Consider the following 23,880-nt stretch of genomic DNA (forward strand, 5'->3'; position numbering starts at 1 on the left):
GGCGCACATGGCTAATTTGCATACGCGCACAGGACTGTCGGAATGGGAACACGTCGGACTGGCAGCATGTAACCATAACAACAGCTAACGTGTAACGGTAACGGTGGTCCCGTTAAAATAATGTCAATGAATCAGCTCAAGCCTAACGTTATCTACAATCGTTGTTCTGGAACCAAAGATAAGGATCTACAACTTGTAGGCCTATTTAATAAGCCTAAATTGTTCTGTGCTGTGTCCTGATGGGCTGAAGAGAAATTGCGACGCCTTGCGACGACCAGTTCACACTGCTGCAACTTTTCCCCTGCGACGTTCTAAAACCGTCTCGTTGCAAGTCGTTGCGTCGCGAATCTTTGGTCTGAACTGGGCTTAAAGCCCAGCCCAGTACACCCGCGGACCCTGCTATAAGGTATGCATTACAAGATTCTACAGAATCTCACGCCAGTAATGTAATGCATTACTGAACTGGTCGTAGGAGACCATTCGGGAACCATGCCTAAGCTAGGTAATGAAAGATAGTATGAGTTTATTATTACAAATGATAACTGTAAACAACGTTACGAATATTGTTTTTATTGATATTAAAAAGATACATGCATTGTTAAAACCATAAATATAATATAATCTGTATTTGTTTTGTAAATGGAATATAATATAATCTGTATTTGTTTTGTAAATGGGCCCCTCATGTTCACTGTTGTTTATCCATGATTTCAAATAAGAATTCTCCAATGGCTTTTTAGTGCAAACTATTGGCCCATAGGCTATTACGAAAGTAACTACTTGAGCGCTAGTTAAAGCCCAAATTACACAAAAATAACTTATTGAGTTGAAATTATTTGCTGACAGCTTGGTCCCCCCCCTGTTCAAAAATCCCATCTGCGCCCCTGTCTAGCTATGATATGTTAAAAAAAAAAAAAAAATATATATATATATATATATATATATATATATATATCCCAGGTAGTTTATAAAAACGGACCTATGCGGTTTCGTGTTAGGATTCGTGTGGACGCCTAAAACGCAAACGATGTCGCCCCCCCACCACCTGGGGACGTTAGAGTTGCGTTGATTTTGTTATTTATTTATTTATTTATTTATTTATTTGATTTGTATTATTTTTGTAGCTTTAAATACAGCCCCTTGGGCCTTGGTAAATTTAATTACTAACTGTGCATTAAAAAGTATTTCTGCTAAATCTAAAAGGTTTAACAACTGCTTTCTCCTCCTCGACTGCATGTTTATATACAGCGCGCATGACTTTATGCACGCAGGTTTGATGCGCTCCACTTTCTTTGTGGAGAACCAGAGCCACACGGTCGCCTTGAATACGTAGCCTACTACAGCGTTTCTACAGCTCGATGCGTTTTCGCAACGAGTTCGTCTTTACGGAGATATTCCTGAAATGCATCAAAGGAAAACGGATCGTTTTCGCCCGTGTGGACGGGTCCTTAATATAGCCATTTTAGATGAAGGTGTTCTCATGACGTTGCTTCTTTACAACGTAAAGTTGTTGGTCGCCCTCTGGCGGCCATATTTCCCAAATGTCATAGTAATCTGAAGACGGTCATGCTGGTATAATTTGATTTATCAACAGAGGGCACTCTATTTGCAAGAAGTACCAACCACACTGGTATGTTTTTTTGTTGTGCTTTGTACATTTATTTGCATATCTGCCTACAATGGATTAAAATGGCAAATCCTCCGTTTTCCTTTATTTTTAAGTGCTATATAAGGCACAAATCCGTTCATAAGATTTTAGTTTTTTTATTATTAATTATAGTCTATTTGTCAATTACTCTTTATATTTCCTGGAATATGACATTGTGGTGTACCAGAAATGCACCGTACATACAATCCAATCATTGACATAGAATAGTTCAGTCATTAAATAAGTAACTCTGAAAATCACAGACCCAAAGGATATTCCACTGAAAGTATTTATTGACGTCATACAGAACGGTACAGTAGTAGTGACATGGTCTTCATGGCTTTGAGTGCATTATTGCTGCAGTCCAGAACCGTATCTCTTCATATTTGGTGGATCCATTGAAGCCTTGAAACTGAAAGAACCACACCCACTTTGAACATCTGTCATAGATGATTTGAAAATAAGCCATTTTGTCTGGTTTGATTGTATTGCAAATGATTGCGGCCCTCACGACATATATACTAGAGTGAATAAGAACTTAAAGATAGATACGTGTGGTTCTTGTGGAAAGCCATTTGAATAGCTAGCGCTTTGTGCTGGTGGAGTAAATGTGGTACAGAAGCTACAAGAGAGAACGCCGGAGAGAATGTGCTCATTCAACGCAGGATTTCCTCCTCCTCCTCTACATTCAGTGTCTATCTTATCTTCTACTGTTTCCTAGACTAGAACAACCTTACTAGCAACCCAATGCCCTAAAATGTGTCTCTTTTGAAAGGCACTTTTTAAGATGTTCTTTTTATTTTTAACTTTCACTAACACAACATCAATATATCCCCGTTTGCTGCATATCATTATCATTTTGTTAGTCTTCATGCTTGAAATGTATTTCTCTGTATCCACCGCCCTTCGCCATTTCTCTATCACGTGTTCCCAGTCTCCCCCCCCCATCTCTCCTCCATGTCGGTCTCAATCCTGGTCGTCGTGTTGCTGGGTTGACTCATTGATTACCTGACGGGGGGAGAACAAGACGGTGAGAATAATCAATGCACATAATGATATGGATCGTGTTGCCAGTCAACTGATGGAAGATCAATCAACTGAATGATCTGATCGCAGATCGCTGCAGGGGGGAACAGGGAGTTGTGGACTTACGTGTCCATCTCGGGTCTCGATGGTCTTAATCACGACCCTCTTGGAGTGGTCTACCATAGGCCGGCTCTCCATCATGGTTTCTGTGACAGCAGTGAAGAAGAAGAAAAAACAACAGCATGGTTTTGAGAACTCAGCATTGCAATTAGTTTAAAACATGTAAAATATAGGGGAAAAACAATGCCTTGTTAACAAACTTTGCACATTTAAATAGATGACACAAATAACATTTAATCTGTTACCAATAGCATCTTTGACAACCCCACACAGTGTACAATGTATATAGGCCAGAGCATGGTTAACAATTGCGATAGGGCCTTTTTTAATTAATGCAAATATTGTAATGCAAAGTCAAGGAGAGCTCTAACAGTGAGAGAATGGTCTGAATGAATATTGCGTGCCTGGCAGAAATGTTTGAAATAGGGGGGGTAGGGGGCGGGCTTTCAGATTACCTGTGCTAGACATCTGGATGAAGTGCACTAACTTCAGTTTATATATAATGCATGAGGAGTCTTACTCAGCAAAACCCTCTCCCTCAGACACACGCACACACACACTAGCATGACAACAAGCATGCACGCTTTCACACGCACACGCACACACGCATGGACACACCGATAGAAAAGCTCCTTCCACAAAATGTATCAAATCCATTTAAACTACACCAGGGCTGCCTGTTGAATAAATCAGGAGCTGTGTCCTTTGTTACTAACCTCTCATATTAAGGGAAGAAAAGGTGGGCAATGGAGTGGTAATCCTAAGAGATGAGGAGAGAGGGGAAGGGAAATGGGATAGAGGAAGAGGACGGGTTATGCTTGTACGTCATGCAGATGAAAGATACACTCCAGTCATGAACATCTAGCCTATGTTGTATAATTTATAACCACTTAAGGAATACAATTGCTGTTTCTCTTGTACTATTTAATTATGTTTCATTTCATGTGATTTTCATTTAAACTTTTTAGATACAATTTTTATTATTAACTACTTATAAACTATACTAGTCTAGGAGTTGTTACTGAATGTATTCTGAGTAAAAAATTGCAGATTGAAATATAATGAAATGAGTATAGAGGAAAAGAGTCCCCTAAAATAAATAGAAGAAATCACAAATTAAAAGTTACTCAGACTTTTAATTTAGGAATGTAAAATAAATCAGTTTCAAACATTCAAATATTGCACCAATTATGGTATCTCCTTTTCCTTCGGCTAACAACCCAATATGTATTGTGATGCTACCACACATAAACATTGTGAGACACAACTGGCCCCTATCACAGATTAGATATAATAGGGGCTAACACAGATGTATCTCATGACCTTGGCATGAGCACCGACTAATAATTAACCCATCTCCATATGTATCTCAATGCGTATACCGACGGCACCACGACAACAGAACAGAAGCAGCGCTCTGCTTGTACCTGCTCTCCTCTCCCTCCAGCAGCTTGCGGTAGGTGGCGATCTCGATGTCCAGGGCCATCTTGACGTTCAGCAGGTCCTGGTACTCTCTGAGGTGGCGGGCCATCTCGTCTTTCATGTTGCGGATGTCCTCCTCCAGCTGGACGACATTGTCCTGGTAACCGGCAGCCTCCGCTCCGAAGTTGTCCTCCAACTCGCGCATCTGGCGCTCCATGGATTCATTCTGAGGGGAGGGGGTGATAGGAGATAACCTCATGTTGTGCTTCAAAACAAAATACACAGAGAAATGTAATATGTAATATATAACCACAGCTTTTTACATATTTCTTAGGATGTAGGTGGTGATAGACAGATGAAACACCATGTATTCATTTAAAATGTCAATCATAGCATTATACGTTCACAATGAGAGTCGTGTTGGTCTGCTTCATGTTCGTGCTTTCACGCAGGCCGTGTGTGGCACATTGCTATTTTTAGAGTGCGTTCAATCACATTAAAAATGTATTGTAACTCTTGTACTCAGCAGTAAAAACACACTGCTGCGTACATCAGTGCTGTGCTCCAACCGCAGTGTAAAAGCTCAAGGCTGGGAGAGAGGGATTCTAAATAATTTTGTAAAAACCATGGTACCATGGCACCAAGTAAAACAATAGTTATCAAGGCTATGGTCGAAGCCTGGTTTATTATAGAACTTTTTCAGTCATTGCAGCTATCCTGTTTGGTATTTAATATTAGATGTGTTTATAGTTGTTGTATAGTTGTTGCATGTTTACACAGTAAGGCAGGTAAACATGCCTTTAACTCATGTCAGCTTGAAGCAGCAAGTACATGACTTGCTTTTATTCATGTCGTAGAATAGAAAATGAATACACACAAAATATCACAAAATAATAAATGGGTTAGAAGCAAATAAATAGAAACATTAGATTAGACTAGATTAGATTAGATTCATCGTTAGATAGTGGTCTGATTAGACCATTAGACACATTTCCCTGGAACTGAGCCATAGATGGCAGGCGTGGACTCGTCTTTACTCTCAGTACACAGGCCTACTAGCTGTCAATCACAATGGGCGGTACTTACGGTTCCTCTGAGGGAGTCCACCTCGCAGGTGAGCGCCTGCACCTGGCGTCTGTACTCGTTGGCCTCCGTCTTGGCCAGCCGGATGGAGTCTCCGTTGCGTTGCTGTTGATCGGCGAGGTCTGCAAACTGAGAAGTGATATGATATCCATCAGGCTCTGTAATTGCTTCTTTTTTTTATTGAAGGTATACCCATTGGAAAAGTATAAAATTATATTTATAATTAATAATGATTGTTGCAGAGCTCCAATATACTTTTAAATCAGCCATTACGTTTGCTCTGTAACGGCTCAGATATCCTGGGTGATTATGGCTATGTGTGTGTGTGTGTGCGTGCAAAGCATATAAAGGCAATCTGATCCACAGAGTCAGCTGTTAGTAGTGGATAATCCTGAGACAAAGACAGGCTTTAAAGCAACCTGCTGCATCTTTCCTTTACCTAACCCATTCACCTTATTGACAAGTTCAGCCAACTGAGGTTCACCAATTGTCATGTTATCAATGCTACATTTACTATCTCAATGTTTCAATGAATTCGCAATACCTCAGCATTTGAGGTCATTTATAGTAACCTATATTTTATATATATAATTAAATCCAAACTTTTGGCCTGCATGCTAAGTGCAGTAGTATGCCCGACTACAGTGCACACGTTAGTATAGCATGAAGTACTCGTGGTGTAATAGAAGGGGAGAAAAACAGGTGTTCTTCATTAAGTTAATTAAGGGTCTGTAGCGCCCATAATCAGCCCTGGACACCTGTTTCACCTCTGTGATTAGCTCCTAATGTAGCAAAACGAGACAAATGACACCCTTTATCTCAGATTCTATCCTTGGACCAGTACCATCCCCCTACTCCTCCATGCCCACCTTGGACCAGTACCATCCCCCTACTCCTCCATGCCCACCTTGGACCAGTACCATCCCCCTACTCCTCCATGCCCACCTTGGACCAGTACCATCCCCCTTCCTCCTCCATGCTCACCTTGGACTTGTACCATTCCTCAGACTCGTGCAGGTTCTTGGTGGCCAGAGACTCGTACTGCTGCCGGACGTCCCGCAGGGCGGCGGTGAGGTCGGGCTTGACCACGTCCATCTCGATCTGGACGTGCTGGTCCTGAAGCTGGGCCTGCAGGTCGGCCAGCTCCTGGAGATCAGAACCACGCGAGGAGAGGGGGACGGGCAGAACCGGAGAAAGAGGAGAGTTAGGGAGAGGATAAGAGTGAAATCCTCAAATGAACATGAATGATTTGTGGCGTTCTCAAGTCACAATTAGTTTATTTACATTTTTGGAACCTCGTTCTGAATGTAATCTCTATGTGTACTGGTGAAAAGTGTCCCTTTGTTTCACGTTAAATTTGTTAAAATTGTATAACTATGTTGTCTATATAATATATGATTTTTTTTAATACCTCCATATCTCTTCTGAGTTCATAAGACCACTTGCTATGCGATATAACACACATAGACTCTGTGCTGTTGATACATTGCCAGTACAGTAAATAGTTGCATTTACTCCCCTTCCCTCGCCTTTAATCGCCTTACCCAGGGGGTATAATCTCTGTGATCTCACGTCTCTCTTAACAGAATTAACCCAGGTGGCTAAGAAAGGAATGCTGACGCACTGCAGGGGAGAATGGGTGCAAGAGGATTACAGCTCTAGAGCTCTCATCTATCCCAAAAGGGAACAATAACCTGTGCCAACTCTATGAAAGGCTTAACTGCACTTCATTATTTATGTTATTTTGTCATCCTTTGAAACAAAACTGTCCGGGTTGTTGTTATTGTTTGTTAACCTTTTTTTTTTTTTTTGCATAAAAATGACCAGAGTTTCAAATGCAGGAAGTGAGAGCTTGTTTGTCTTGTTTGTGACAAGTTGGTTATACAGGATGAGATAATATCATATTTAAGCAATAGATCACGACAGGCTGTGGTATTTCACTGCTTTTATAAAACGGTTACGTAAGTATGGCGAAATGAAAGTCATAGACACCCTCAATTTTGAAAAAGCGAGAAAGTCGGAAAAGCATTTTTTTTAACGAATACAAAAAAGTAGTCCCTCCTGGCTGCCTGCAAAGTGTACGGCGGTTGTTATGCAACACACTGTAGCGTCCTTCAGAGAGAAGGCTAGGCTAGAGACGGTAGCTTGGTTCGCCGGCAATTTAGCCTACCGGTACTATCGAGTTCACTCACCATGTGCCTATTGCTTTACAACATTTCCACCCTCTCCAGAAATCAACATATCTTTAGGCTTCAGTGAACTATGCTATTGCTTTTATATATAAATAAATAACAGTTCAAGTTAGGCGCCGAGTGATACTGAACTCTGTAAACTGAACGGGTGTCATAGTATAACAGTATTATCTGAGATATGGTTATTAATGAGATAATATTATATAATAGTATAACAGTATTGTCTGAAATATGGTTATAAATTAAATACTATCATATAATTGTATTACAGTATTGTCAGTTCATCGTCTTACCTCTTCATGGATTTTCCTGAGGAACATGATCTCCTCTTGAAGAGACTCGATCTTCCTCTCAAGGTCTAGACGGGCCAGAGAGGCATTGTCCACATCCTGCACACACACAAATGCATAAACAGACATTGTTCATCAATTATTCACAATAAAAAGCATTGCATTCATCATTGATGAAACATTCCCATGCTTATCCGATCCCTACATTTTGGTTGAAAGTAATGCTGTTCCAGGAGCGTTAATAAAACATCTTTCTGTGTGTTATACATATCTTTGGGGCCAGTCTCAGGCACTCACTTATGGAGAATAACTATTCCTTGTGTCATATTTGCCCAGAGCAACATCACCAACAGGAAGATGCACTGCAATTCAATTTCGAAGCAGTATCTCACATCTGTCTCATGGAAAATGAGACACTGGATGGAAAATCGAAATGCCAGCATAGCACACCCTTCTTCAGCCTGACCTTCAAAAATAATTCAGAATCCCCATGTGAAATGTGCAATGTGACCTTTGAATGAATGCAACCTTAGTGCATCCAGAACCGGACCCTGGCTCCTTTAGACATGATACCGGTGGTTAGAAACAACAACACCAAGCTATCCTTTAGCATGTGATAGGGGAGTTTCTGATATTCTATGTATTTGTTGGGAGGGCGTTTGGGGGGGGGCGTCTGGCCAAGCTAATTATCTGTGATTGGGAGAGCGGAGCCAGGGCTCAGTGAAGAGGCAGGTTTACAAAGGCCTGCTGGCCTGCTGGTGTCCCAGACGTATTTTTCCACGGGACCCATTCTCTCTCTCCCCCACTCAACCCCCCTACACAGTGTACGGCTGCTGGTGTGTCAAGTGGCTTGTGGCCGAAGTGGGCTGGGGGCCGCAAGACAGAGAGAGGGCAGTTCCTGTCCGTTCAAATTGTGCCCTCAAAACTCCTCAAGTCTACTGACACACACGCGCGCACACACACACAACCACACACACGTGGTTCTCACACACACGCACGTACACAACCTCATCAGGTTAGAAACAACGGCTTTTGGGAGACCCAGCCATCCGGCTCCAGGGCTCACTCCAGACAATGCCTCCCATTGAGTGGCTTTTTTAACACTCCGATAAACTGCTGGTATGTTTTGCACTGACCAGCCCCACTGCCTCAGTGGGCAACAAAAAGAAAGATATTGGAAATACAAATGATAGCATCCATCATATAAAACTAAGTATGTGTCAAAGGAGTAAAAAATCAGATATTCTTTTTGTTTTCTGATGGCCTGATGCCTACCAACATGAACAAGTCTTTTGACCTCTGGCGTTCTGCGTTGCTGGGTTAGGTTCCCTTGATTGGAAGAGACACTTTAGAATAAGCAAGGGGATGACCAAGGAGCTCAGGGCTCACCCTTGTCCTGAGATCCTTTCACCTTGGGAGCGCCACCAAAACGGAAATAAATCACTTCCTCTCAGCGTTGCCTGACAAGTGACCCTGCAGAGGTATTGGTTTTATCACCGTAAGCGAACAACCGCACTGGGCTCGCTCAAGGTGGAGAGAAAATCAATTTAGTTATTCTAGTCACCCAACCCCCAACATCTCCTTTGTCACATCGTCCCGACCTCACGGGAGAAGCCACGCCCGTGGCTTCTCCCGTCACCACACTTCACCACACTCAAGAAGCCTTTCTTGATATCAATAAAAGAGGTGTGTCAAGGTAAAGATGGAACAGAGTTCTGTTGGTGCTGGTGCTTTGAGAGGTTGCTTGTTGTGCAAAGACAAGCTGTTGGTCATGTTTTGATGCTCTCCTTGTGACCTCTGAGGGAAACTGCACCACAAAGACACTGCCTCCTCCAGGAATACCCCTCTCTTAGTCAGCACAGTGGAATCCATGGAGCGGCATATACTGGCTTATCTGAAACAACGCTTTCCATTTGCATGCTAGATGCCAGGACAAAATAAATCATTCAAGAATCAAAGGATTGGGCTAAATTTGCACGGGAAAAAAATCGGAACCGCCAATTTAAGGATAATTTATAATTATCCTTAACATTAAAAAATAACTACTTTTTCACGTTATTCAGTTTCATTGATAATAATGCTGATATTTTGAGACCGCACCAACATTTGTGGAAATTTTTCTTTGATGTTCTTGAATAAAATATTGATGTTTTTTTAATAAATAAATAATGGGGTATTTGGGGATCCTTAATTGCAGTGACTCCAGTGAGCACCTGCAAGTGGATGATGTCGTCCTAGAGGTTGGTTTTTTTTCCCCAGCAGGGCGTGCCACACCCAATGTGCTGATGAGTAACAAAGGGTACAGGGCTGCATAACAGATGTATAGGGCTATATTCAGGCATTATTTGGATGAATTTGTGGGCTTGACTTTCTGAATCATTTTTTATGCAAGAACGGTATGTTGTTTGTGTTTCGGCTGCCGTACCTGTCTGAAGGTCTGGAGGTTGTGCTCTGCGTCCTCCTTCTGCAGCATCTCCTCCTGTAGCCTGCCAACAGAAACAGAAAGAGTTGCATAACCGCTGCCACGCCCTCGCCTGCTGTGGAACTGGGAAATCACACCATTGCTCTCTAGCTTTGGGCCACACGAAGGTCTTTTCACACGGTGAAATGGCTTTCACGTAAAAGGCATGGATAGAACGTGAAACGAATTTAGGTATTTCGCAAGGTTGACGGGAGGGACGGTCTAGGTATTAACAAAAGTGAAAACATGTGTTAACCCGGAGGGCTGCTCATTTCTCTTTTTTTTTTTAGGAACAATGCATTGGCAGTGTTAAGCTATCACAGACCACGAGACTAAAAGTTATCAAAATATCGGAACAAAATGAAATAACCTTCCCTAGACGACTAGCCTGTAGTCTTATAAAAAATTAATTGCATTGAGACTGGAAAGTTTACATCACTTTCGACGGGACCTGACTATCGACCGAGGGCGTTTATTATGATGAAAAAAGAGCGGATAGTCTAACAAATCAATCTCTGTGTTTAACCGGAATGCCTTTGGAACGGAAGTGTCATACTTTTGTCGAAGGCGCTCGACATCGTCGCCCAAGTTGTCCCGGTCCACCTCCACCTGCGACTTCTCGTTGGTCAGCTGGTCCACCTGCTTGCGCAGCTCCCGCAGCTCGTCTTCGTACAGATCCCCGATGCGGGACTTGCCCTGGCCCTTGAGCTGCTCCAGCTCGGTACTCAGCATCTTGTTCTGCTGCTCCAGGTATCGCACCTTGTCGATGTAGCTGGCGAAGCGGTCGTTGAGGTGCTGCATCTGCGCCTTTTCGTTGGTCCTGTTGGTCTTGAACTCCGTGTTGATGGCCTCGGACAGCGAGAAGTCCACGGCGTCCGACGAGAGACGCGGCATGTGGGCGCTGCGCAGGCGGACATTCTTGGAGGCGTACATGCCCTGCTGGGGCGCCGAGGAGACGCTGTAGGACGAGCGGGCGGTGGAGCGCTGCACCGCCGGGCTGGAGTACTGGCGGCTGGAGTAGGAGGTGCGCGACGCGATGGGGCGCTCCGCGCTGAACATCCTGGAGTAGGAGGAGGCGGCGGTAGGCCTACTGCTGCTGCTGGACCGATTACTCATCATCTTTGCGGTTTTCACTCCGACTCCGAAGTACGCCCTTTTTAAAGCAATTCAAAGTGGGCTCAAAGTTAGGATGGTACAGTCTGCAGGCGCTCCAGCAACTGATATTCCAAGACCAGTGAGAGCTCAGTCCTGACTTCCACTTGGTTTTTATAGTCCCCTCCCTATGCAAATGACATAACGGTGCGTAAAAGCAGGAGGAGTTTGGCTCGCGAGACTGTCAGAGATGGGGCAGTGAAAAGAGATCCCCGCATTGCGACCCCCCCGCTATTGTTTTCCGGGTGTTTTCCCCTCACAAAGCAAAGAATGCAGCTTTGCAAAGTGAGTCTAGTTAACCACCCACAACCTTTCGTTTATATATATATATATATATATATATATATATATATATATATATATATATATATATATATATATATATACAAATACATATATATATAATATACAAATACATATATGCAATATAAAAAATTATTAATATATATATAATTTTTTATATATAGTAGGCCTACATTCGTTTTAAAAAGCTAAATAATTGCCTATAGCTTATGGCATAAAGTTAGTTCGATGCGTTTATACATGCCGCAACGACACGGAACCAAATGCATTGCGGAATTTAAAAAAAAGCGGAACCATTCTTCACAGCACTTGCCTCTGCCCGGACGCACGCCTCTGTAAACACGTGTGGTCCTGATGTTTACCTTTACTTGCCAATATGACAGCGGAGCTGAGAGTACTAGAACTGTACAGCGGTATAGGTGGAATGCATTATGCATTAAAAGGTAGGTGTAGGTGTAAACGTCATGTAGTTGATCGGGTAAAGGTAGCCGTTAAACGACTTTCGACGAGAGTTTCGTATTACTGCGACCTTTTATTCTAAATCCCCTCCATGGAGAGCCCTAACGTTATACATGACAATATAAGTCTTAGCTGCCTGTATTTAATGGCTATAAACCCACCAATGTTGTCTCTCTAGGGACATCTTGAGTCATCCTTTTTGTATCGAAATGCCTTTGGTTTCACAAAAGTCTAATGTTATGTTTGTCATGTATGAGCAACTTTCTGTGAAGATACCTTTTGAAGCGTTTAATCACTTCACAACACCAACAAATGTAAAGCTTCGCTAACTTCTAGATGTATTTTTAATAGATGTTGCTTAACAAGTTCAGTCAAGATATTTATCAATGGCTAGGCATAACATTAAGTATTTAGGGCAACAGCTCAATAGCAACTCCTATCTTGGGTTTAATGTCATCATTAGTGATTCTAACTAAATTACTATATAATTGTGAGAGCTGTCATTGTGAGTTGGAATGGCCATTAAGTACCATCCAGAGGTTTTTGTTTAACCCATTAATTTGACAGCAATGCATGTTTATTGTGTTTTAACTGTCTTCTCAATGACTTCATTTGCGAATATTTAAACATTTGCAGGTTAGACATTTAATATGTGGTCGAACAGCATGGTCTATTTAAAAAGACAGGACTTATATCTGTATAATAAAGCGATACCCGATAATATAAGATCCAGCAATGTAAACGGGTGTAGTAGGAAATGGGGAAATGTTCAAAGCATTGTCAATCATTAATATGAGTAATAAAATAGAACTTCTTGATTTCGTGTTATAAAATAACATGAATCGTGTTATAAAATAACATGAATAATTATATGTCAAGTTCATGTCAAACGGCATTTGACATGAACAGTCTGCATTTGACATGACAGTAACGCTGAATCTATCTTTGTGGGTCTAAACAAGCGAAGATGCAAATATCAATAATAGCCTGTTCAGGGGAAAGAATGCAACTCTAGCTGTTCCACTTCTCTTATCTAGTCTTTTTTTTCATCCAGAGAGTGGCGTAGCTGCCAAGGTAGTTGCAGCCATTGATGTCAACACCACAGCCAATGAGATTTACAGACACAACTTCCCAGACACGCCCCTCTGGCCCAAGACGATTGAGGTGAGTCGGGTGATCTGGGGCTCTAACTGGTTGGACCCTAACTGTAACTCCTGCCTTAAAAATAATAAAATACAGGAATGTGAGTTCAGCATATGCAGTGTATTAAAATATACCTCTCCTTTATAATACTGTGTATTATAAATGATGTGTTCAGCTGTGCAAAGACTTGTGACATATTATGGCAAAGCTTCTATGTTCAACAATACAGCTCTGACTATTCACTGACCCTGACTTAACCTTCCTATTATCAGGATGTAATTATAATTAAGGATCTGCTTGATTTCTGTTATTCTCTGTTATTCTCACCATCGTCCCATGACCGTCCTTGTTTTATTTGGACATTTCTCGTAAAAGTATACCCAAGGACGCTCGTGTGTGTGTGTGTGTGTGTGTGTGTGTGTGTGTGTGTGTGTGTGTGTGTGTGTGTGTGTGTGTGTGTGTGTGTGTGTGTGTGTGTGTGTGTGTGTGTGGGGGGGGGGGGGTCAAGGTCCAATCTGACGAAGGGAAAGAATTCTCTCAGAAAGTAGCCTTATTAGTTAGTAGGCTTGTGTTTCAGGCCCTTTCTATAACGGTTGACTGCACTGCAGAAGGAGCTTGGCTCCACTTGTGGATAGCCCTTCTGTCTGTTTGTTGTTTGTTTTTGTTGTCTATTATGCCCTGCTCCAAAGTGATTTTCCCTCACGCAAAATAAAATATTAACTGAACTGCACTGAACTGTTTAGCCTTTTCTCTCTCGTGTCCAGCCTGATGTTATCGTGTCATGAATTTGAGGGTTGTTTGCATTCTGGCATGCAGAAGGGCAATAGAGTTTCACCTTTATATAGCGTTATAGCTGTATTTCATATGCATCTTGTGACTCCATTTAAACACATCAAAAGCAGTGTAGACTTGCATCGGGAACATTATTTAAAATGTCTGTACTTTTCAGGCTAAACAAGCCTGGATCAAGGTCATTCATTTTAGCCTTGTTCAGCAAAGCCTAGATTTGATTGTAACAGTTTGTCTTGTCTCTGGGTTCCTATGCCTTGCTGTTTTATCTACAGGGTATATCACTGGAGGAATTTAACAAGCTGTCCTTTGACATGATATTGATGAGCCCACCGTGCCAACCTTTCACTAGGTAGGTGTGCATGTACAGTATGTATGTGTGGCTGTGTACTTGAAAAGCACTTTTCAAGTACTTTTAATTCTCTGCCACTATGGTGAGATTCTTTCAGATTCATTCAAACCAAATGACCAACCGTGTGTTTTGGTGCTCCGGCCTGCACATTATGGACCCCCGCTGACCAAGCGACTTTGGCTGATTGAGTTTCTCCATTGTTGCAGAATCGGGCTGCAGGGCGACACGTCAGACCCCAGGACCAAGAGCTTTCTCTACATTCTTGATCTACTGCCAAGGTGGGGCCTCACACTCACGCTTCGCCACCCTCGTCCACCCCTCTCTCACTACCAACCGTGTCCATTTGGTGCTTCCGCTCTTGCATGCCTGCTCTGCTTTTACGCCGTCCGCCCCAGCTCAGCTCGTTTCCTCTCATTGTGATACTGTATTGTGGCGCGGTGACTCCGCGGTGAGCTCAGCCTTGCCTTCCAGCTGGGGAGAATTCCCATGGGATTCTAAGGTGGCGTTTCTATTTATGGTGATATTTAAATCATGGTGAATCATACACAGAATTATTTTGATCTCAGCCATATAGAACATCTAAAACAAGCAAATTCTACTGAGAATTGTATACACACGGAGGACATATACTGTAAAACACCATGTTTTTCCCATCTTGTGTATCATTGTGCTAGTATTGCCTTTGAATGATTTAGACCCACTTAATAGGGTCTCCTATTCGTTGCCTTATTAATTATTTTCTTGGTTCTTGATATGCCTACCCACTCCGTTGTAGTTTGCTACGTCATGCCCCGTTTCTAAAATACTGTTGGACGTCGGTGGCTGCATGCCATGCGGCATAACGTGTGTATTCTTGATTCCGCAAGGCAATCAATAAGTTCTGCCACTGTGGAGACTCCATCCATTCCTGCTCTTCCTCATCAATAATGCATGTCTTCTGACCTCCCCCCGCCACCCTACTCCATGCTCCCCTGACCCCTGCAGGCTGGCTGTCCTGCCCCGTTTCATTCTGCTGGAGAACGTGAAGGGCTTCGAAACCTCCTCGGCCAGGTAACCATGGTAATGGGATGGGGGGGAAGGATGGGCCTGGGCGTGTCCTCTGCACATGGGCAAAAGGGGTTAGGGGGGGCGGTCATCGCTAAGACAACAAGGCTGTCTGTCAATAGAGCTGCCCCTCCCCTAGACAAGGCAAGATGCTTTAAAGTCTCCAGTGAGTCTGTAATAGTCTCTCTGAGGCCCCCCATGGGAGCAGGGAACAGTTTGAGCTCTTTGTGCCCAAAACCAAGTCTAGGGAAAGGATTTTGCCCTTGGAAGAAGTAGACGTAATAAATGGTGATGAAACTATGAAAAGATTGTTGGCTCAACATTGAGTTTAGTTGACATTATAGAAATTAACTGAAAATGAACAGCAATAACAATACATTCAGTCAGTTTATTATTCTTTAGTATGTAAAATACATTACAAAGAATTATAAGAAGAAAAAAAAAATATGATTAATATGTAAAAAAAAAAAAGTATGGTTTGTTGCATAAACGTTTTCCTTTGTTGTCCAGGGAATCACTGCTAAATACACTGAAGGATTGCAGATACACGTTTCAAGAAATCCTGGTGTCGCCTACCAGTGTAAGCCCTACCAATAATCAATAATAATGAATGTGTTGAAGGACTGCCTTCATTCTAATCTTGTATTTTTCCCTGTGCTCTGTTGGTCTCATGTATCCCTGATGCATCTACACAGCTTGGAATCCCAAACTCACGGCTTCGCTATTTCCTCATTGCCAAGGCACCTCCCGGAAGCTTCTCATTCGAGACCAGCTCAGAGGTAACACAGCCATACACTACACTCCTGTCATCTTGAATCATTTCACACAACTTGTTATATACTTATATTATATTTCTGACAGTGATTTTAAAATCCATCTTTATAAAGTAAAAATAATATTTTCATTCATTAGTTGTATCTATGGAATGTGTAGATTTGGTTGAAAATCCACTAGGTTGACTACTGGTTTGGACTTTTACCTCCTGCCTCTGTTTTACGTCCGATTGTCCTTGTGTCCCTGCTACTGAGCAGATTGTAGAAGGATTCCCTCAACCACGTTCGTCCAAGTCCTCCTCACACCCATGTCCGGCCCTGGCCCCACCCACTTCCTGTCGGAGCCCCAGCCTCAAAGAGCAGCAGGAAGCGGTTCCCCCGGACCCGGGCCGCGTGGTCCTGTACAAGCTGGAGACGGCCCGGGACGCGGACAGGAAGTCTGACCAGAACGCAGACCTGTCGGTCCGGCAGATCCAGGAATTCTTGAAGCCAGGGTCAGACCTCGGCGGAGAGGAAGAGGAAGAGGAAGTGAGTCAGTACCTCCTTCCTGCCAAGACGCTGCTGCGCTACGCTCTTCTCATGGACATAGTCACGCCCACCTGCAGGAGATCTGTCTGCTTCACCAAGGGGTGCGTATAAGAACCAGGGGTCCTTCATTCATCCTGGAGTCCCAGAAAAAAATATATATATACATATTCAATCTAAAAACACAAGATGAGAATTTGTTTTGTTAACGTCAATGTAAACCCACCGATAGTTGAGGGTGACATTATTGACAATATATGCTACGTGATGCTACATGATTGCAGATCCAATACTCCAATGCTGCATTTAAATATCACAGCATTGCAGTACTGCAAGTACCTGGTGGACCGTGAGCCAACCTTTTCCAACTGGAAAAGTTTCTAGCTGGACTTGATTAATGGAACTTTAACTTTTTTCTATGTTTTTGATGCTCAGTCCTGCTTCCAATTTGGTGCAGTCTTTTTTTTATCATAATATGCTGATGGGCAAGCCAGAAACTTTCCTTAGTGTCTATGAACTTCAGTTTGATATGAATTGAATTGATGAGCCAATGACTCAGTAAATGATGATGGACGGTTGTGATGGTGAGTGCCTGCTGTTCCCTTGTGGTTGGTGATTGGCTGTACCTTCTTTTGTGAACAGCTACGGCCACTATGTAGAGGGAACAGGATCCGTTCTGATGCCCGGTGTCGAGGCAGAGGTAGCTTATAACACACATTACATCCTATACACACAATTGCTTCCTCTACCACCTTTGGTGTTTTTGTCAAGTGTCTCAAGAGCCTTAAGAGCAAAATCACAAAAGGACCCTTGGTCTATCGTGCAAAACAAAAACAGGGCCCTCTTGAAAGGGCCCACCGCACCGTGTCGCCCTTGTTGGGTTGACCTCTCCCTTCCTCTTGTCCCCCAGATGCACTCTGTGTTTAAAGGCCTGGAGGAGCTGTCTGCAGGGCAGGACGAGGAGAAGCTGCGGCGGCTGTGCACTCTGAGGCTTCGCTACTTCACGCCGAGGGAGATCGCCAACCTCATGGGCTTCCCCTCCAGTCTGGGTGAGTCCGACGGTAGAAACGTCATTACAACACCCCTTTTGGAACCATCCCAATACATACATTTACGGCTGCATCGGAAGAATGTTTGTTTTGATCCTTGGCTGTTTCCCTGCCCCCCAGCCTTCCCAGAGCACATCTCCACCAAGCAGCGGTACCGTGTGCTGGGTAACAGTCTCAATGTACGGGTGGTGGCCAAACTCATACAGCTCATGGCGTCCTAGCACACGCTAGGACCTGACGGAAGAACACAAAGACCAATAAAGACTTTTTCATTTGAGCTATACTTTCTCCCACGTGCATTGGAACATGATGGAGTGGGGGGAAAGGGGTTTCTATTTATGCGTGACGTGCAGGATATGATGAGGATAACCTAGGGCTTTTGATGATTCCTGCTTAAAACGCACAATTGATGATGGCGATGTCAAAGGTTCAAATGGTTCTTCCGAGTGAAGAAAGCCCTATTTCCTTGTGTTATATGTATTTTGTATGTTACTTAATGATCTTTCAAACAAACAAATAAAAGATGTCTCCAAAATACGCATTGCAGTATTTTTTTTTTTATAGCAGCTACTTGATTCTACTGTGGCTTCAATTCAATTTGAATCCGTAATCATGTCTCACCAACAGGATGTAACAGTGACGTTCACACCTCATGCCAGCTGCATTACCTTGTGGAAGAACCCTTATGGCAGGGAACCATTTACACACATACACACCACCTTGTTACTTATTCATTAAAAGCATGTGATGGACACGCTCAAAGCATCCCGTAAGTGTTATAACCATCCCAATGTACCCTTACCCCCACCACAGATGCTTCTGTAACTTTATTATTCTACCTGATTTTTATGATCCTAAATTAGTTTCTTTTGTGCTGTGTTCAGGGTGGAGGGGGGGGGGGGTTCAGGGCCAAAGTTCTGTAGGCTGAAGTGTCATAGTGGGGGAGTTTTGGTGCAGGACCTTAGAGATACAAACACTTACCAGCGGTCAGGTCGTCAGCATAGTGTCCGGAGAACGTGCAGAGGAGAAGTCCTTTTTACTGTTTTCTGCTATTCTCTCCTCCGGGCAATGGCTGGGCCGCTGTGCCTTTCGCGGCCGCTCTTCGTCCTCCTCTTCCTCTTGGTGGGACTGCAGGGGGAGGACGGGGTACATGGTCGAGACAAGAGGGACATCAGCAATGACCTGTGAGTGGAGTTGTGTTTTCACCTGGGAAGTTCACCTGTGAATTTGGCTGTTTTATGTATGGATGTTAGAAATATAATGGTTTTGTTTGAACTACTTGAAAACCTGTGCATTTTGTTTTATTGTGGGTATAGAATTGCTTATAAAGAAAAATATATTTATACAAAATATTTAATATATTAAAATATATTGCTAGTTTTATTCATACTTCTACCAAGTAACCTATGTATAAAACGAGTGATAAGTAGGCCTAATGGAGTTCCACTTCAACATCGAAAATGCTGTGTATTAGTTATTATTATTATTATTTGGTGGTTAATAAGTTAATAAGTAGCTTTACATCAGGGACCTTTTCTCACTCCACTTAGTTTGGACTCAACTGAGTTTTGAAGTCCATCAAATGCTTTGAAGGATCTCAATCAAGTGGCCTGTAGTCAAACGAATACATGAGAACAACAAGACTCAATCAAAACACAATTTAATCAAGACAAAGTGGGGCCAGCAGAAAAATTGCTGATTTAACTTTTAGGTAAATTCCATAAGTGGGATCAGTTGTCCATGAAGCTAGCTATGATAGTTGTTCAAAGCCCTCTCCCCTCCACCCACCACAGACCTCGGATGCTCTCGGAGAACGGCAACCTGGTGTTCTCCACGGGAGACAACAAGGAAATCCGCTTCCAGCCCTCCGCATCGGGGCGGGTCAAAGTGGGTGACCAAGACCTCAGTTTGCTACTGACTCAGGTAAGGTCGGACCCTCACCAGGTTTCACCCTCACATCAGCACATCACATCACATCAGCCTATTACCACCAGTCCCCCTAATGTATAGACTAGCTAGTATCGCCAGCCTTGTTTTATACGGGTATGGAAGGCTGCTCTTCCACAAGCTCATGGAAAGTATGAGACTTCTTGTACAGTCAAAGACAACAACAAAGTAGGTTACTTTACCTACGCTATTTATTTGATGTATACATTTCTGCTAATGCTAAATGTTTATGGTTCTTCATTTAATTCGATTTCCCTTCATGGTCATTTCTTTTATTAGCCACTTTGTGAACGAGACACTTGCTCACGTGGAACCCGGAATGATTAACAGTTCTGGACGCACACGCTGCAGATCTCTATCAGCAGCGATGATCACCATCTTCCTCTAACAAACTGTCAATCATGTACTATATAATTACACATTTTTGTCACACTGCCCGTCCACAATTTAGCTGTGTGTGCCATTTTCTAAATATCTATTTTCTTTTCCTTTTCTTTTTTTTCTTTCAATACTGTGTTTACTTTGCTATTTGTTATCATCTTTTTCCCTCTCCCATATTTGTTAGGTTTGCATGCTTGCGTGTTATAAGTCTGTCGACATCAGTTGTAACATCTAAAATGGCCACCAAATAAAAACATGTCTCTGATTGCAGATCAGCAGCAACAAGGCTGACATTGAGGACCTGAAGAGCCACGGAGGTGTGGTACCACCGGAGATCACCACCCGACTCAACCAGCTGGACACTAAGGTGTGGAGAGCAGTGCACATACCTCTTCCATCCCAGTCTGTGCCTTCACTTGTTCAGACAGGAAATAAGAACTAACCAGAGATGACTAAATACTATCTAAAAACCCAGACCCCAAACACAAAATATAACAATTGTGTCTCATAGACACAGTTTAATACAGTGTAAATCTGTCTAAATGATATACACCTGAATGTAATGTCAAATTAATCCACTGTTGACGTTAAACCTACATCTTTGATTTGCTCTGTTCTCTTTCAGACGTCAGTGCTTGAGACGAAAGTGACCTCACTGGAATCAGTAAGAATTCAACACACTGGTTACTGTTATCATACATCTTTGTCAGTTAATTCCTAGGAGATTACTCTTTAGGGATCTACATAAACCTCCTGTCATCAGTGCGCAATAAGGCCACATCATGCACATAATGTGTCTAGTTGTCAATGTTTTTATTTATATTACATATTTAACTGACACACACACACACACACACACACACACACATTAACCAAGTTAAATTGCTTGTATGAGTGTATGTTTGTGGTAAATTAATGATATGATGCCGATGATTCTAACTAGGGACCCACTGATCCGAGACTGGCCTCCAATGGCCCCCAATGCCTTATTGATTGCTGGAGTCTATGCATCGATAGATTCTCAACCTTTTTATCCCACCAAACTTTCCCTAGATTGGGAACTCAAAGCTGCCATTCAGCCTAAACAGAGAGAATACACTAGTAGTTATATTTTGTAAAAGTTGATTGTCAATTCAAAACATTTTTTGGATGTCAGTTTTTAAGAAAGGTTATTATAAAATAATGTTTTATGGCATAAATTTAGTCACGTTTTAGGTATGTTGGTAAGATGATGTGAAGACGCCTGCAGTCTGGAATCAGTGTCGTAATGAAAAAGTGAATAGGTGCGAAGTTTGATTGTGGACCAGACTGCTCTCATTGGTGTGTGTGTGTGTGTGTGTGTGTGTGTGTGTGTGTGTGTGTGTGTGTGTGTGTGTGTGTGTGTGTGTGTTGTGTATGTGCGTGTGTGTGTGTGTGTGTGTGTGTGTGTGTGGTGCGCCTCATCCCAGGTCGTTCAGCGGCAGGCGTGCAACAGCAATCCCTGCCGAAACGGAGGCACCTGTTTGAACCTCCTGGACTCCTACCACTGTATGTGTCCCGGCAACTGGGCTGTGAGTAACATACACACAGACACACACTATTATACTATTACTATGCAATATTTCATTACTAAACACAGTTCTATTACTATACACTGTACCATTCTATGTGTGTGACTATGTGTGTGTCGCCTGCGGTAGGGCCCAGACTGTGCCACAGATGTGAACGAGTGTCAGGTCTATACCGGGACGTCCCAGGGCTGTCAGAATGGGGCCACGTGTCAAAACAGACCAGGATCCTTCAGGTAACACCCCAAGAACACACACACACACACACACACACACAACGTGAAGGCTCTACGTTTCACACACTCTGTGTGTCTTCATTGATCTTCATGACTGTGAGGACGGAACACAGACTTAAATAGTTTTCATTGAAGCGTGTGAACCTCAGGACACTATCTCACGATACGTGAATGCATATTGTTCTGCTTGGACACCACCCACACCCTCTCTCTCCCTCTACAGCTGTAGCTGTTCTCCGGAGTGGTCGGGCACGCTCTGCACCGTGCGCTTTGACGACTGCAGGGGCTCCGGGCAGGGTCTGTGCGTGCACGGCATGTGCATCGACGCCGACCGTGTCACTCCGGGACAGGTGAGCGAGCAAGTATTCACCAGCATGGTTCTTTCTCACATTCCCACATGTTCTCCTCCTTTGACGGAACACCGGGAGATGGTTCCTTGTATCAATAAAACATTTAAGGACTGTCAACACTAACAGCAAAGTAGATAGAATATCTACATATAGAATATATCTATATATATATATATCTATATATATATATATATATTTTTTTTTTTATATTTATATATACAGTCCTCTTTATTTATCCAGGTTGTCTTTATATATTCGGGTTGTCTTCCTGAAGGTCATTTTTCCGTACCCACCAGCACCCATCCCCAGCACCCATCCCCAGCACCCATCCCCAGCAAGTGTAATAACCTTGGTGTGACGGATGGCCCTCTAGGCTAGTAAATTTTATGGCTCAATTATATTCCATACAGCAGCTAGAATAATGCAACGCTTTAGCACTGGTCCACCGCCCAACTGGAGCCTTTATCTTGATGGCAGTCCTGGAAGTGCAGATAAATATTGCGATTTAATGGATGGCGGAGTGATAGAAGGAGGAAGCCGTCTCTGTGAGAGTGCTTTTACTCTTGTGTTCCATCAAGGCTCATGTGGTAAATGCACTCTTCCCATCATAATGTAAAGAAATAAGACACATTAAGTTTTAAGTATATTCATAATAATAACTTGATTTGTATCGCAACTTTCTAAAGAACGTTACAAAGTGCTTTACAAGTGAATATTATAAAAAATAAAGGACAAAATAAATAGGACAATGCATACAAACTCTGCACAAATACTTGTTGATATTGTCTTTAGAAGCAAAATAATAAATCTGGGAAACGACAAAGCCTGGTTGGCCGTGGTGGCGAAAGCCCATCTCCTTTACTTTTTAGCCCTAACTTTAGTCCAGAATGTATGTTGGTTCTGGGCAGAGGATCTCAGGCTGCCTACAGCCCTGTAGGGAGATACAAGGTCAGAGATGAAGCCTAGCTTGATCTCTGATACAAATCATTTTAAAATCGATCCTAAAAGAGACAGGCAGTAGGAAGTGGCAGGGAAGTAGGCAGGGATGCTGCAAGAGGAGTGATATGATCACTATGGACATAGTGATTGTTAAAAGACAGGAAGCATTGTAAACTAACTGAAGGTGGATTCAGTTTGTTCAGATGAATTCAGTTTGTTCAGGTTGATTGAATTCTGGCTGAGAAATAAGAGAAATATGTCACAGTGATCATGTGGATAGCACCCCGAGCTTATGTGTAATCTCAGCTCCTGTCGCAGGTCGACCAAAGAGGATGACTTCAGATTCGTACCTGTTCAGCTGTAAAAAGTCAGCTGACAACCACTGTCTGATAACAGTGGGACACGTTTTGTCACGTATGAATTCCACCTGATTCCCATCAACACATTCGGCCGATGAGAACCATGTGCCATCCCTTGCTCTTTCTCCTTAGGATTCGCTTCCCACTATACAACCGCCGATATAGAAACAGCTATCACCTTATCTACATTTTTTCGTGACTTTTACAATGAGCAGTCGTTAACGCTAACAGCTACATTATGACTATCCTGTACTCTGCAGCCTAGCATAAATCATCAACGGTCTGTCTGT

At 42.8% G+C, this 23,880-nt stretch overlaps 3 protein-coding genes across 3 annotated transcripts in view; 2 read left to right on the top strand and 1 right to left on the bottom strand.

The window, feature by feature from the left end:
• Window positions 1-2,033: 2,033 nt before the first annotated feature.
• LOC311355339 (vimentin-like) lies at window positions 2,034-11,446 on the bottom strand. The gene is made up of 9 exons (XM_084475101.1): window positions 10,799-11,446; window positions 10,207-10,267; window positions 7,785-7,880; window positions 6,284-6,445; window positions 5,303-5,428; window positions 4,222-4,442; window positions 3,511-3,554; window positions 2,801-2,880; window positions 2,034-2,656 (listed from the first exon to the last, which is right to left on the bottom strand). Exons 1-9 carry the CDS (start codon window positions 11,359-11,361, stop codon window positions 2,615-2,617), a joined length of 1,395 nt encoding a protein of 464 aa, XP_084331227.1. The 5' UTR covers window positions 11,362-11,446; the 3' UTR covers window positions 2,034-2,614.
• Window positions 11,447-12,044: 598 nt separating this feature from the next.
• On the top strand, window positions 12,045-18,348 carry trdmt1 (tRNA aspartic acid methyltransferase 1). The gene is made up of 11 exons (XM_084475001.1): window positions 12,045-12,140; window positions 13,211-13,320; window positions 14,364-14,440; window positions 14,647-14,718; window positions 15,425-15,490; window positions 15,995-16,064; window positions 16,180-16,263; window positions 16,516-16,886; window positions 17,425-17,482; window positions 17,693-17,831; window positions 17,952-18,348. The coding sequence occupies exons 1-11, from the start codon at window positions 12,074-12,076 to the stop codon at window positions 18,050-18,052; spliced, it is 1,215 nt and encodes a 404-aa protein (XP_084331127.1). The 5' UTR covers window positions 12,045-12,073; the 3' UTR covers window positions 18,053-18,348.
• A 551-nt stretch (window positions 18,349-18,899) lies between these two features.
• Window positions 18,900-23,880, top strand: part of cubn (cubilin (intrinsic factor-cobalamin receptor)) — a gene marked incomplete at both ends in the record, with an annotated part of 58,673 nt that continues 53,692 nt past the window's right edge. Inside the window, 7 exons of the mRNA XM_084475492.1 lie at window positions 18,900-19,015; window positions 19,625-19,754; window positions 20,431-20,526; window positions 20,785-20,823; window positions 21,608-21,709; window positions 21,839-21,942; window positions 22,166-22,292. Of these exons, the coding sequence (XP_084331618.1) occupies window positions 18,900-19,015; window positions 19,625-19,754; window positions 20,431-20,526; window positions 20,785-20,823; window positions 21,608-21,709; window positions 21,839-21,942; window positions 22,166-22,292 (714 nt within the window). The remainder of the gene's footprint in view (window positions 19,016-19,624; window positions 19,755-20,430; window positions 20,527-20,784; window positions 20,824-21,607; window positions 21,710-21,838; window positions 21,943-22,165; window positions 22,293-23,880) is intronic.

This window comes from Micromesistius poutassou (assembly GCF_964030765.1).
Source record: "Micromesistius poutassou genome assembly, chromosome: 11".
NCBI classification, from domain to species: domain Eukaryota; kingdom Metazoa; phylum Chordata; class Actinopteri; order Gadiformes; family Gadidae; genus Micromesistius; species Micromesistius poutassou.